The 13,043-nt window shown below is 39.3% G+C and overlaps 1 protein-coding gene across 1 annotated transcript; it reads right to left on the bottom strand.

Moving 5' to 3' along the window:
• Positions 1 to 9,121: 9,121 nt before the first annotated feature.
• On the bottom strand, positions 9,122 to 11,855 carry LOC148024436 (high mobility group B protein 3-like). The gene is made up of 8 exons (XM_087694070.1): positions 11,647 to 11,855; positions 11,158 to 11,207; positions 10,953 to 11,075; positions 10,033 to 10,090; positions 9,892 to 9,936; positions 9,735 to 9,815; positions 9,556 to 9,633; positions 9,122 to 9,438 (listed from the first exon to the last, which is right to left on the bottom strand). Exons 2-8 carry the CDS (start codon positions 11,187 to 11,189, stop codon positions 9,421 to 9,423), a joined length of 435 nt encoding a protein of 144 aa, XP_087550196.1. The 5' UTR covers positions 11,190 to 11,207; positions 11,647 to 11,855; the 3' UTR covers positions 9,122 to 9,420.
• Between the last annotated feature and the right edge of the window lie 1,188 nt (positions 11,856 to 13,043).

Below are 13,043 nucleotides of genomic sequence, written 5' to 3'. Positions count from 1 at the left end.
TTGAACACTATAACTCCAAATTGAGCGCTCTATAGCTCAATAAATTCCATTTTTCAAGCGCTTTCCAATGATAGGTCATATCATATGGTTTTGAGAAACTTATGGGCATGTTATCTGGGTGCCACCTTTTTAGTATTCAAAAAATGGGAATTGGGAGATTCCCAAACTCACTAATATTTTGTTTTGGGGGAGAGAATTTTCAAGACAGCTTTGTAGCCTTGCATTCTTGTATTAATCAAATCGTGGAATATGAAAAGGGGGGGATACCTTAAAAGGAAGAGTACTTACAAATCGTGGGAGCTTTCGCTCAACCACTAAGACCCACGGACTGCTTATTGTTTCAAGCGTTCCAAGCCAAGCACTAATGGCTACCTCTCACATAGCCGATGCGCCATCCATATCTGCAGGTGTAGTGAGCTTACCTCCATGCTGATCGAGTTACCTCCTCTCCCGCACACTCCGGTAGCTCCACGATCCAAGTGCAAGCTTCAAGCAAGCTCCATCCTCAAGCTCCACAACTGTGAGCAAGACAAGAGAAGAGAAGAGAAGAGAAAAGAAGAGAAGAGAAGAAGAGAGGAGAAGATGGAGAGCTTCTCCTCCCCGGTCCCTCACCCTCACACATTCACTCCCTCACACTCTCACACTCCCTCTGTCAAGCACAAGCTCAAGCAAGCAAGAACAAGAAGAAGAAGAAGAAGAAGAGGAGAGCCACTTTTGGCCACACACAAGAATGATCTTCTCATTCACTTTTCAACTTTATATACAAAACCCTAAATCCCTTTTGGGCGGTCATCCCCTTATCCCCTTTTTTACATGGCCGGCCATCGCCTAGGCCCTTTTTCCCATTGTCCTCCTATCTTCCTAGCTTCCTTCCTACTACCCATCTACCTTTACAAATTACACAGGTGAGAGCCCGGTGCTCCTTAAATTAAATCATGATGCGCTTGCGCTCTTTTACAAAAGTATTGACTTGCGCTTTTCCTTGTGCCCCTTTTTCCCTTATTTAGGACTTTTCTGCGCTTCTTGTGTTTCTAGATTTTTCTTGGTGCGCCTTTGTCTTCCGTTTCACTTCGCCTTGGCCTTTGTCTTCTGCTTTAGCTTTTCCAGATTTTCCACCTTATTCGTCTAACGGTTAACATTATCCCCCTCCTAAACGAGTGCCAGTCCCATGGCACTCACCTTCGTAGGTAGCAAGCTTTGGCATGCACTGAAGACGTGGGTGGAAGGGACATATGTGGTTGCCGTGGGAGGAGTGTTGGTGGTGGTGTGGAGGAAGGTCGTTGGGGGCACGTTGGTGGTCTAGGTGGCTGGTGGTAGGGTTGTTGGAGTTTAAATATCCCCCTTTTCTTCTTTGGATGACATTTTGTATAGTCCTTTCCAAAGATGATATATTACATGATGTGATTGTGTGTTTGAGCTTGAATTTGTACCAAATTTGTCTATAGAATCATTGGAAGACCTTTAATAAACTTTTTGTACCTAATTTGTATAGTCCTTGTCAAAGATTATATATATTGCATGATGTGATTGTGTCTTTGAGCTTGAATTTGTACTAAATTTGTCCTTGGAAGACCTTTAATAAACTTTTTGCTTTGTATCTTCTACCTCCATGACTTGTGTGTCTAAAGCATTTTTTTCTTACTTGATAATGTGATTTTCCCATACCTTGGTATGATTTTCCCATACCTTGGGTTTACCAAATAGACAGAGATCCATATTGCTTGATAAAATATGGAGTATGGTTGTATAAAGTATGTTGCATAGTTAACAAATAAAGAAATTTAATTTAAAAACCTTAAATTGAGATAGATAATGAAAAAACATACATATGCAAACTTCTTACCATATAGTAAGTGAAGTGTTGATCACCCCAAGCTTCTGTCATTGCTTTTTTAAAAAGCTTCAATTGGTTTTTGAATTCTCTGAGATCATCATCATTCCACTCTGTTTTATCGCAATAAAAGAATACTTTATCTAGTGTTTTTCAAGTATTGGCCTTTCTATTCCGAGCTTATCCATTATTAGCATGATCCTTAACTGCATTATGTAGGGACTTTCACTGATTGTATCTAATAGTTGAGCCACCATTCCTAGAGTTTATCTTACCAAGTCTCCCTTGAAAGTCTAGGAACCTTCTAGCCTTCACTCCACCAATAGATGGCTTTTTGGGGACACAATTGCCATCCTTAGACTTTTGAAGATTTGGTTCAATAACAACATTACCACCATGCAAACCAATTGTAGATAAGACTTTTTCAATCTTTGTTATAGCATCTGTTCTAGCTAATAATGGCTTTAGCTTCTATGCAAATCCTATATAAAGATGAACAAGCTTTTCAATTATCCTACAAAGCGCATGAAGTGTACAGATATGGGCATTCACTAAAGGAATGTCTAGGACTGGCTTAAACTGTGGATCCTTGTTGTGCCTAAAGGGATCTCTATTCCAATTGCTTGAGTTCAACTCTATGGCTGTGGGGACATGCAATACAGGCAAGGAGATCTAGAGGTGGCTCCCTTTGACACATTGTACATATATTTGAGTGTCTTTAAGTCATCAGTTATGTGCCACTCAATCTTATAGTTTCCAAATCCTTCAACAAATAGCTCTTCTCCTACCTATTGTCTTTTAATAACATCAGGTATTGGTGTTTGATGAAAGACCTAATACAATATATTAAAATCCTCTATATCTACTTCAAATGCTCTTAGCCACCAAATGTTGTGTTTAGATTTACACTAAATGACATTGAGTGATTGCAATGACCTAATGAGTTAAGGTAATAGAGCCCCTCTCTAATTTTGTGCATTTCAAAATCTCACTTTCATCAAGTCTAACAACAAATCTAGCCATTCCTTGTGCCTCTTCTAGTGACAAGTCATAGAATTTGATCATTAAACATTGTGGGGTGGGCAAGTCAAGGAAAATATTGTTAAATTCATTGAATACAACTTCCTTTTTCTTGCCCTCAAATTTAGCCTTGATATAGGAAGACTCACCCAGAATCTCCATCACTTTGTTATTCACTCTTTGTCTAATAGTTCTAACCACGTATGGCCTTAGAAATATTCAATTGCATACCTATCCTTGCTTCATATTTGATTGTAAAATCTGGAAAAGTTACATATAAGCATCTCAACTAATAACAATACCATCTAGTGTCTTCTGCACTAACTCGGTATTCAAAGAGTGACCCTTTATAAATTACTCTAAGCATTGTTCATTTTCCTTTTTAAATTTCTTCTTCCCCAAAATATGTTTTGAAATTATTGAAGGAAGAATATGATAATAAAATTGAGATGCTTTTAAAGAATCTCTTTCACTTGCATTTAGTTGAAGAAGAGACCTAAATAAAATTAACATCACAAATTAATACAATTAATTATAAACAAAGCCATATTTAATATTTTTAAAGAAAAATAAATATAGCTTGCTACTTGGATTCTTTTATTATAACTACCTCCTCCTCATTTGAGACTCGCAATATTTTTAAGAGCCGTTTGTCGATTTCAAAGGCCTAAAATAGTTTGCTTTCATTGACAAGATTTGATGTGTTTCTCCAATGAATGAATCCTCTGTTGACAGCCCTCTAGCTTCTATAATAACTCGCTGTTATGTTTTGATAAAAGATGGTTTTCCAATCTAAGGACATCCTTTTTTGCAACCAAGTATAACCTTGAAGGCCATTATAACCATCACCCAATGAACCTCATCAATGAAGAGCTATTATAAAAAGATGAAGTGTTGTTTTTACTAAGATCTTTGGGATATAGCCTGCTATCTAATCAAAGATCAAGATTCTTCTTTTCTTCAAACCGAAGTATATGTTACGTAGACTCTAAAATAGTATTGGGTTTTGTTTTCTTTCTTACTGGTTCATACTCACTATCCAACTCAATATGAAGATGATAGAGAGGTCTTTTACTAGAGCTACAGAGACCATTGGATGACTGATCCATAGCTAAGGATGTGATTAGAAGATTGGCTTGAAAAACTATGTGAATTAGAAACAAGAAGAAAAACGAAAAAGAAACTAGTAAGGAGGGGAAAGAAAGAAGAGAGTGAGAATGGAGGGAGGTAATCAAATGTCAAACAAAATTCAAATTGAATATTAGTTTTCACTTTAATGAGATTGAGTAAGATCTTCATTATGACAACCTTTGTCACCTTTATGGCGGCCTAGATTTCTAGATTTGATATGACCACGAGAATATCACAACAATAACTTATTAATTATTTTTTATATATTTACTTACCAAAATATAAAAATTTTAAAAAATCTAAAAATAATTTTATATTTTCAATATTTTCTCTCTCTAGGATCGCTTACGGGGCATTTTCGAGACCTCAAAACTCCCCTAATGGAAGATCGAATTCTTGGCCAACTGAATAGCACTCAAAATCCAAATGTAGTGTAGGAACCACATTAGTAATAAGGGCCTCCTTGCAAGCCTCGATCATTGCAACATAGTCTAGCTCTATAATAGATAGGGCTATGGATTTCTGTACCCTGGACATCCAAGAAACAACATCTTCAACAAAAGTAAAGACATAGCCAAATGTGGGACTTCCTACTATCTACATGTCTTGCATAATCAAAGTCAATGTACCCCACAACTCTTGTATCCTGGCCACCATAACGTATGTACATAGCCATTGTACTCTTCAGGTACCTCTCATGAAATGCCACAACTCCCACTACAAATGCTATGTCAGGACAAGTGGCTATCATAGCATACATCAAATTGCCCACCATGGATACATAAGGAATCTTGGTCATCTCGGCCTTCTACTCATCAAACTATGGACAATTAGCTTGACTAACCTTCACATGCAAAGGTAGAGGATAGCCAATAGACCTAACATCCTATATATGAAACTGCTCAAGGGCCTTCTGAATGTACTCCTTCTGTGACAAGTAAAGGAGCCCTTTAGAGCGATCGCATGTAATGCATATCCAAAGAATATGTGAGGCTTATTCCATGTTTTTTTATCTCAAAGCTCTTCTTGAGCTGAACTTTCAAGGCATCCAACTCATCATGACCGCTCCCAACAATCAACACATCATCCATATAGAGTGCCAAAATCATAAGGCTGCCATCACAAGCCTTCTTCGTAAATAACACCGATCCATAGCACTATGGGAATATCCCTATGAATGCATAAAAGCATCAAACTTGTGACACCATTCCCTAGGTACTTGTTTAAGGCCATAAAGACTCTTTATTGATATGCGCACTAGGTATTCCCTGCCAGGGTTTGCACATTGAGAAAGAGTCAAGCTGAGTAACCAAAGCAAGTACCAAAGGTAGGGTAGTCATCTTCACAACAGGAGAAAGACTTCATCAAAGTCTACACCATGTTCCTACTTGAAGTCCTTAGCAACCAATCTAGCCTTGTATGCCAACTTGGGCATCTAGGGGTACTTTTCAACTTGTACACCCACTTGTATAGCAAAGCACACTTGCCACTAGGCAAAGGAACCAAATCCCACATATGATTTTGTTGCAATGAGTCATACTCTGATTGCATGGCCCTCTCCCAAGAGTGACTATCACCTCTGTGCATAGCCGCATTATAGGTAAGAAGCTCACCAACATATGTCACCATAACATAATCCATAGAGGGCTCAAACCATGCAAGCTGTCATCTATCTCTTGTAGATCAAGCTATGGGGCTATGGGTCGTCCTATGCATCATGTGGAGCATTAGGGACCTAGGCCACTGAAACATTAGCCATTGCTATAAACTGTCTAGTTGGTTGTACAATAGTAGGAGGTTCCTCCTAAAATATCACCCTACGTACCTCAACGACATGCTCAAGCTTCTTATGCCTATGGATAACCTTCCGAGCCGCTTGGGGATTCCATAAGCAATAGCCCCTCTCACCTACATCCCCATAACCAAGAAAGATACATTTCCTGGACTTAGAATCTAGCTTATTACACTTGTCCTTGGGAACATTACAAAAAGCCTCAAAACCAAAGATGAGCAAATGAGCATATGAGGAGGGTTTTCAAGACCATACCTCCTCTGCAAACCTAACAATCAAGAGTGCATGGGGACCAATTAATCAAGTATATGGCAGTAGTAATTGCCTCAATCCAAAAATATTGTGGTAAGCATACATGGCTAAGCATACTGTGAGCTCACTCCTAGATTGTCCTATTCATGCATCCAATCACACCATTCTAGGGTGGGTGTCCGATGCAGTCAACTGACACTTAATACCCCTCTCATCACAAAATTTCTCAAAGGATTCAGAGACATATTCACCCCCATTATCTGACCTTAGGCATTTTAAATGATGCCTAGACTAGTTCTCAACCAAGACAAGCCAACGCTGAAATGTAACCACCAAAACATCCAATTTCTGCTTTATGGAAAATGCCTAGACCTTATACGTATAGTCATCAATGAAAGTAACAAAATACTTCACACCACCTAACAACTTACAAGGCATGGGACCACATACATTCAAATGGACAAGAGCCAAAGATTCACCCATGCATGTCATACCAGCCTTTTTATGCATATTGCGTATCTACTTGCCATATAAACAATGATCACAAGACTCAAAAGATTTTTACTCAAGGGGTAAAAGATACTACAAACGAATAAGAATTTTCATTCCTTTCAAGAACATGTGCCCAAGGAGACGATGCTAGAGAGATACGTGTGAAACTACATCCACTGTCAAAATATAATCAACTGACCTCGATACATGCAAGGGATAGAGAGTATTGAACTTAGCACCACGTGTAATGATAAAATTTCCACGGGTAAGCTTCCATAAGAAATCACCAAAAAAAGCACATAGCTTGCATCATCCAAAGTGCCAACAGAGATAAGGCTCTTCATGAGAGTCAATACATGACGCATATCATAAAGAGTAAACATGCTGCTGCCAGAGTCAAAATGCAATTGGTGGACATCACCAATACCAACTATCTCCAATGCTAGGTCATTACCCAAACAAACAAATCTAGTCATATTACGATAAAAATGAAACCATTCTCTATAAGAGGTCACATGGAAGAAAGCCCCTGAATATTTTATTCAATACTAAGTGTACCCTAACAAAGCATCAATCAACTATGAAGTATCAATAAAAAAAGCTACAAATATATAATCATCATCAAAATCAATCTGCACTAATATTAATCTCTTCACTCTTAACATTAGACTTGCTAGAGACATTGTTGCAATAATTATTTTTGTCATATACTTTACCCTTGCCCTTTTTTTAAAGCTTATCTTCATGCATTTTATGATATTGCAATTAAATATGTCATACTTTTCTACAATATGACAAGTCATAAAGAACTGATAGCCGTAAGACTTACTATGAGACTATCCACGTGATTACAAACGAGACTGTTAAGATTCTCCCTAAACAAGCATTGTCGCTCCTATCATTATCACCTTTAACTATCAAAGCATGAGAGGAGGGAGAAGCATCAACATTCTTTCTGTTAACCTCTTCAATCAAAAGTGCACCCTCTACATCCTACAATTATACCTCATCAATAGACATATTGGCACACATAACAATACGAAAATATTTCTCATGATTCAAGCACAGTGTAGCTAAGAGAAACAAGGGAAGAAGGATACCCTTGGATTCAATCCCTTGTAAAAACAAATGACTAATAATGAAATAAAACTCATTTAAGTGAGTTGACATAAAAGTGCTCTCTTTCATGCAACGATCTACGAGTGAATACATTTAAGAGACAAGGCTTTGTTAGTCATAAACATTACGAATCTTTTTCCATAAGTCCCATACGAACTACCCATCAAAGACAACATTACAAAACACCTACATAGAGAGGAACAATATGACGATGGACTTGCATAGCTCATTTAATTCAACCCAATCCTCTACATCAATAAGTTCAAGCTTGATATTCTTATATTTCAAAGGCCTAATCTACATTTTCTACACTAAAACTTACAAAATTTGACCTTTCCAATAGCTATAGTTAATACCATCCAACTTATCAATATTAAAGATAGTACTATCACTCCAACCACCAACCATATTGAAGGCAAACAAATGCACAAACTATTAAAGCAAGCTATTGTAATTATTGTAAACATCTCTAAAACTACTACTAACTCAAGCCCGAAGTAAGAGAACTTGTTAAACCAAGATTTTATCCACAAGGTATAGCCAAAATAGAGTCAAATAAAAGCGATTCCCCTCATTAAACGATGCACAATCTGCAATTATAGCTTGCTATAAATAAAGTACAACAATAAGAAAAGCAAGCCAAAACTAAGCTATCACTTATACATGACAAACTAAAACTACCAACAAGTGATAGCCTGCAACATACCAAGTATGTAAGAAACTCCAACAACCAACATACATTGGACAAGCACCCAAAGATGTCAATTGCAATCTGTTAGTATGAGAATACATCAACTAGCAACCACTAAGCAAGGTAGCAAAAACTCAATAAGAAGCCAAGATAGGTGTATGCATAACTGACAAGACCTAATAGAGATCAATGCAAATCCACGATAGAGTTGAATCAGATCAATCCTCAAGGCATAAACTACAAACAAATAGCATGTAAAGAGAGTATGTACATGCAAATATCCCACTGTGTCAAAAGTCAACTCAACTGCATAACCTATAAGCTTTATGTAACACTAAAGTCAATGAAGCAACTCCCGCCATGCAAACAAAATCAAATGCAAAATGAGCAAGCAAATCTCAAATACATTATGTACATAGCATCCAACATCCAAGATCCAATGACATACATTCGAAGTATCCAAGTCAAGATGGTAGACAAAGCATCCACTGCAGCATCCAAGTCAATGAATAACATACCAATGTCACTGTCCAAAGTTCCAAAATAACTCAATGCAAGTCAAGATGCCCAAATGACCAAAACTACTGTTAAGAACAAAGCCTGACCAAAATACAATGACTACACATGATCATCAGACTATGCATTTCCAAACCCAGAACAAAACTAATGAGTGCTTCACCTTTTGAGCTTATCTGAAACAAGGAAGATATCACCAATCACTAGACTTAATATTCCAATCAATCTCCCAAACATGAGATTAAGATAGTAGGCATCAGTGACACAGATATGCTGATAGGCAACAAGAAAACAAAATGTGATTCAAATTAGCATGTGAGTTTTACAGGACCTGCCGGCTAATCCCCCAAAACATCACCTTCTAAAAAGTTCTACAGCTCTAATTCCAAAGGTGTGACAGCATCTAGAGCCAATAGAATGTCTAGTGTACAACTGCACTTGTCAATGCAAGTGGGCAACAACATTTCTCTGAAACTCAGAAAAGCACAAAATGGCCAGAGAATGTCGAAGGATAACGCCCCCATCATGGGCATGACTGAATGAAAAATCAGTGAGATGAACAGACAGCTTCATCCATTACTCCTCATCCTCTTCCTGCAAAAGTTACACATATGTTAGTTTTCACAGAACACAGATTCATCAAATCAGTAGGACCATGAATTGAAATAGATAAAGCATGCAAATATAATTAGAACACACAATCCAACCTACCTCTCCACTCTCATCTTCATCATCATTCATTTCCGAGTCATGATCATTCTCATCTGTAGGAGCACTCCCTCCAGTTCTCTGCCAGTAGTAATGTTGTCTCAGAAAGAGAACAGCACCAAAACACATCATAGGCCAAAGAAAGATGCATATCAACAGTGAAGTACAAACTTTTCACATACCAATTTCTGGTTATATGAAGCAAGTGCCTTCTCGTATTCAGCCCTCTTCTGCACTGCCTTAGCAACATAAGGAGCTTTCTCCTGCAGAGTCAGGTAAATAAGTTATGATAGCAAACTCACACAGGACACAGGTGCCTACAGAACAAAAGAGTGGTACCTTTTCAGACATTTCTTTCCATTTATCACCACAAGCCTTGCCAACCTGCCCGTGAAATTACAAAATTTGCATATAATATCAAAATCCAAGCTATTTACATTGACTGAATGATAAAATCGAATATAAACAGCAGTCACATACAGCTGCTACACTCTTGACATTAGGATGTTCTTCTTTGTAGCCCTTCCTAAATTCTTCCCTGCACAAGTGATTGAAATTCATAAATAGCAAAGCGGGAAACAGCAAGCATCAAATAGTGTACGATCTCAGTAATGCTCGAAGACAAAGCACTCAACATGCATATATCCCTTATTGACAGATGTATGACTACACATTCATAGCATTAACCCACCCCACACCCCAAAAATGTAAAACATGTGTTCAATGTTCCACTGATGGCATACCAGCCATTATGATGTGGTCAAAGTCAACCTGATTAGCAGGGCAGTGCCATAAGCATGCACCCACCCACCACCAGAAAAAAAAAAAAAAAGGAAAAAGAGGTATCATACACTGCCAACTCTTGCACAAGGCCAATTACCACCATTGAAGTTACCCACATGAACATTTCATACATGTTATAATACAAGCACAGATGTAAACCCATGATATCAACAAAAGCATACATGCACACACCCTACACACCTCAGCTTTTACACACAGAAACAAGGTGAAATGTGCTAATCAAAACGAAACACTAGGTCTGCATACAGACTAAGTGGCTAGCAACACCATTGCATACATACAAGAGCACATGCACATAAAGCTGTCAAAGATGTTATCACTCACCCCCCCCCCCCCCCCCACGGGCACACATTTACATTAGAGTACAGGCATACTCTGCAAATGCCACAATTCTCACTGCATATGGACAAAGCGCCCATTATGACACACGCATAAAACATGCACTCATAAGGAATAAGACTACAAATTCGAAATTGCACATTCCCTCGAACAGCCGCAAAACAGCCCATATGCCCGACACCAAGCATGATGAGATGCACGTGCATGGACAGGCCTTGCTTTTTTTTAATTTGGACAGGAATGTGGAGTGAACTTACAAGTAGATGAAAAAGGCAGTAGGAGCCCTCTTTGGTTTGTTAGGATCTTTCTTAGCCTTTCTCTCTTTCCGAGCTTGCCTCTTCTTTGCCTTCTGCTCCTTGACACTCAATTGGGTCTTCTTCCTGTGATCCGAGAAGGGGGGACACAATTATTATTCGCCTTAGCAACGCCTAAGCAGTTGAATTGCCTGAGAATTGGACTTACTTATCATCTTTTTTGGCAGCAATGTCCTTCATTGCTTCAACTTGTGACACCTGCAAATTCAGTAAGTCGTAAATTCGACTGAAAGGAATGAAATGTTCGGGCCCACTGGGGAAAAGAGTTAACACTCGCGACCTCCTCCTCCCCCAAAAAACAAAACATCAAGAGCCAGTTTAAATCCTGAGTGCAACAAAATTAGCCTTGCGTTATACCCTCTGAAAAGGCGAGAGAATTCCAACAATACTGAGAATTGAGCAAAAAAGCTTAATTTGCAGAGTGGCCCCAGCACAAAGAAAGACAACAAATTGCACAGATGAAGCAAAACCCTAAAAGACAGGCAGGCAAAGTTCACGTACACAGAGGTAGGCGAAATCCCAGCTTCAAGAGCAAAGGAAGAGAAAACATGGCGGCAAGGATGAAATTAAGGACGACAAAGAGGAAAGAAGCACCAAAAAAGAACACAGAGAGAGGGAAAGCTACTGAAAGGTGTACCTGGGCAAGGGCGGGAGCAGGACAGGGGCTGGTTCGCAGAGCGAGGGAATCCTTGCTTCTTCTTAGGTCTTATGAACTGGGAACAGAGAGAGGAGATAAGTGGGCGGGCACAGAGAGAGAGGGAGAGCGAACACGAGAGAGAAAGAGAGAGCGAACACGAGCGAGAGAGCGAGAGAAAGAGAGGCGGGTGGAGGCTTCTAGTGTGGAAAAGGGTCTCTACCCTCTCTCCCATCATTCCCGTCCCTGTTTCTCCGTAAAGAGAGATGGTGACCGGCTACCGCCTGCTCCCGGTTTCCCCCTCCCCTTTCCACCCCACATCATTTTTTGTTGTTTTTGAATTCCAGGCGCCCAAAAAGGATTCAAATTCAAATCTCTCTCGGCTCTCTCTCTCTCTCTCTCTCTCTCTCTCTCTCTCTCTGCCCTGCCTTGGCCTTTTTCTTTTAAAAATGTGAAACCTCCCTTGCCTTTGTGCCTACTTGTACTAATAGCTTTCACATTTAAAGAGCGATAAGCTCATTTAAAAAAGTGCTAGCCTTGGCCCCTCACCAAAGCATCGCAACCTAAGTCGGCAGACTACACAACTAGTAGATTGGCTAGTAGCATCTGTGGCAGCGTTCATAAAAGTGCTCCTCTTTGGCTCAAGAGGAGTACCATGGAGGGGCTCAAGACTAGGATCGTGAAGAAATTGTTATGCATAGGGAAGGTTGAGACAAAAAGGGTGATAAGGGCTCGGGGGGCTAGAGGTATCAAGAGAAAGATTGGAGCTTATTTTAAAGTCTCTAAGCATTGAAGCTTCCCTTCCAAGATAAGGTATTTGCAAAGCAAGCTAGGAGATGGAGGTATCACTAGTGGTAAGCTTGTTTGTCAATTAGAGAAGTCACTAAGGCACATGTTTTGGGACTACTGCATTGCAGCCCGGGCATGGAGGAATGTCCTCCCACATATCAAGTTTGGCATCCAAGATGGTTCAATCATGCAATCTTGCATCTTTGGGGAGGGTGGACCCTAAAGGTTGAGATAGAAATGGTAATAAAGGCTTGGGGGCTAGAGGTATCAAAAGAAAGTCTAGAGCTTATTTTAAAGAGTCTCTAACATTGAAGCTTCCCTTCCAAGATAGGATATTTGCTTGGCGAGTAGTCATGGGAGCCATTATAACATCGAGCAAGCTAGGAGATAGAGATATCCTAATGGTAAACTTATTTGTCGATTAGAGGAGTCAGTGAAGCACGTGTTTTGGAATGGCTACATTGCAAGCCATGCATGGAGGAATGTCCTCCCACATATCAAGTTTGGTGTCTAAGATGGTTTTGAAAACAGATAAGAGGGAAAACAAATGAAGAGACTAAGAGCACACACACAAAAGCAATGGAGACTTGAACACACAAAGAGATAGGGCT

The sequence above is a fragment of the Lygodium microphyllum genome, chromosome 15 (genome assembly GCF_053477565.2).
Source record: "Lygodium microphyllum isolate KBCC chromosome 15, Lygodium_microphyllum_v1.1.10, whole genome shotgun sequence".
NCBI classification, from domain to species: Eukaryota; Viridiplantae; Streptophyta; class Polypodiopsida; order Schizaeales; family Lygodiaceae; genus Lygodium; species Lygodium microphyllum.
Note: the sequence above shows the minus strand (reverse complement) of the source record. Positions and strands in the feature narration are given on the sequence as shown.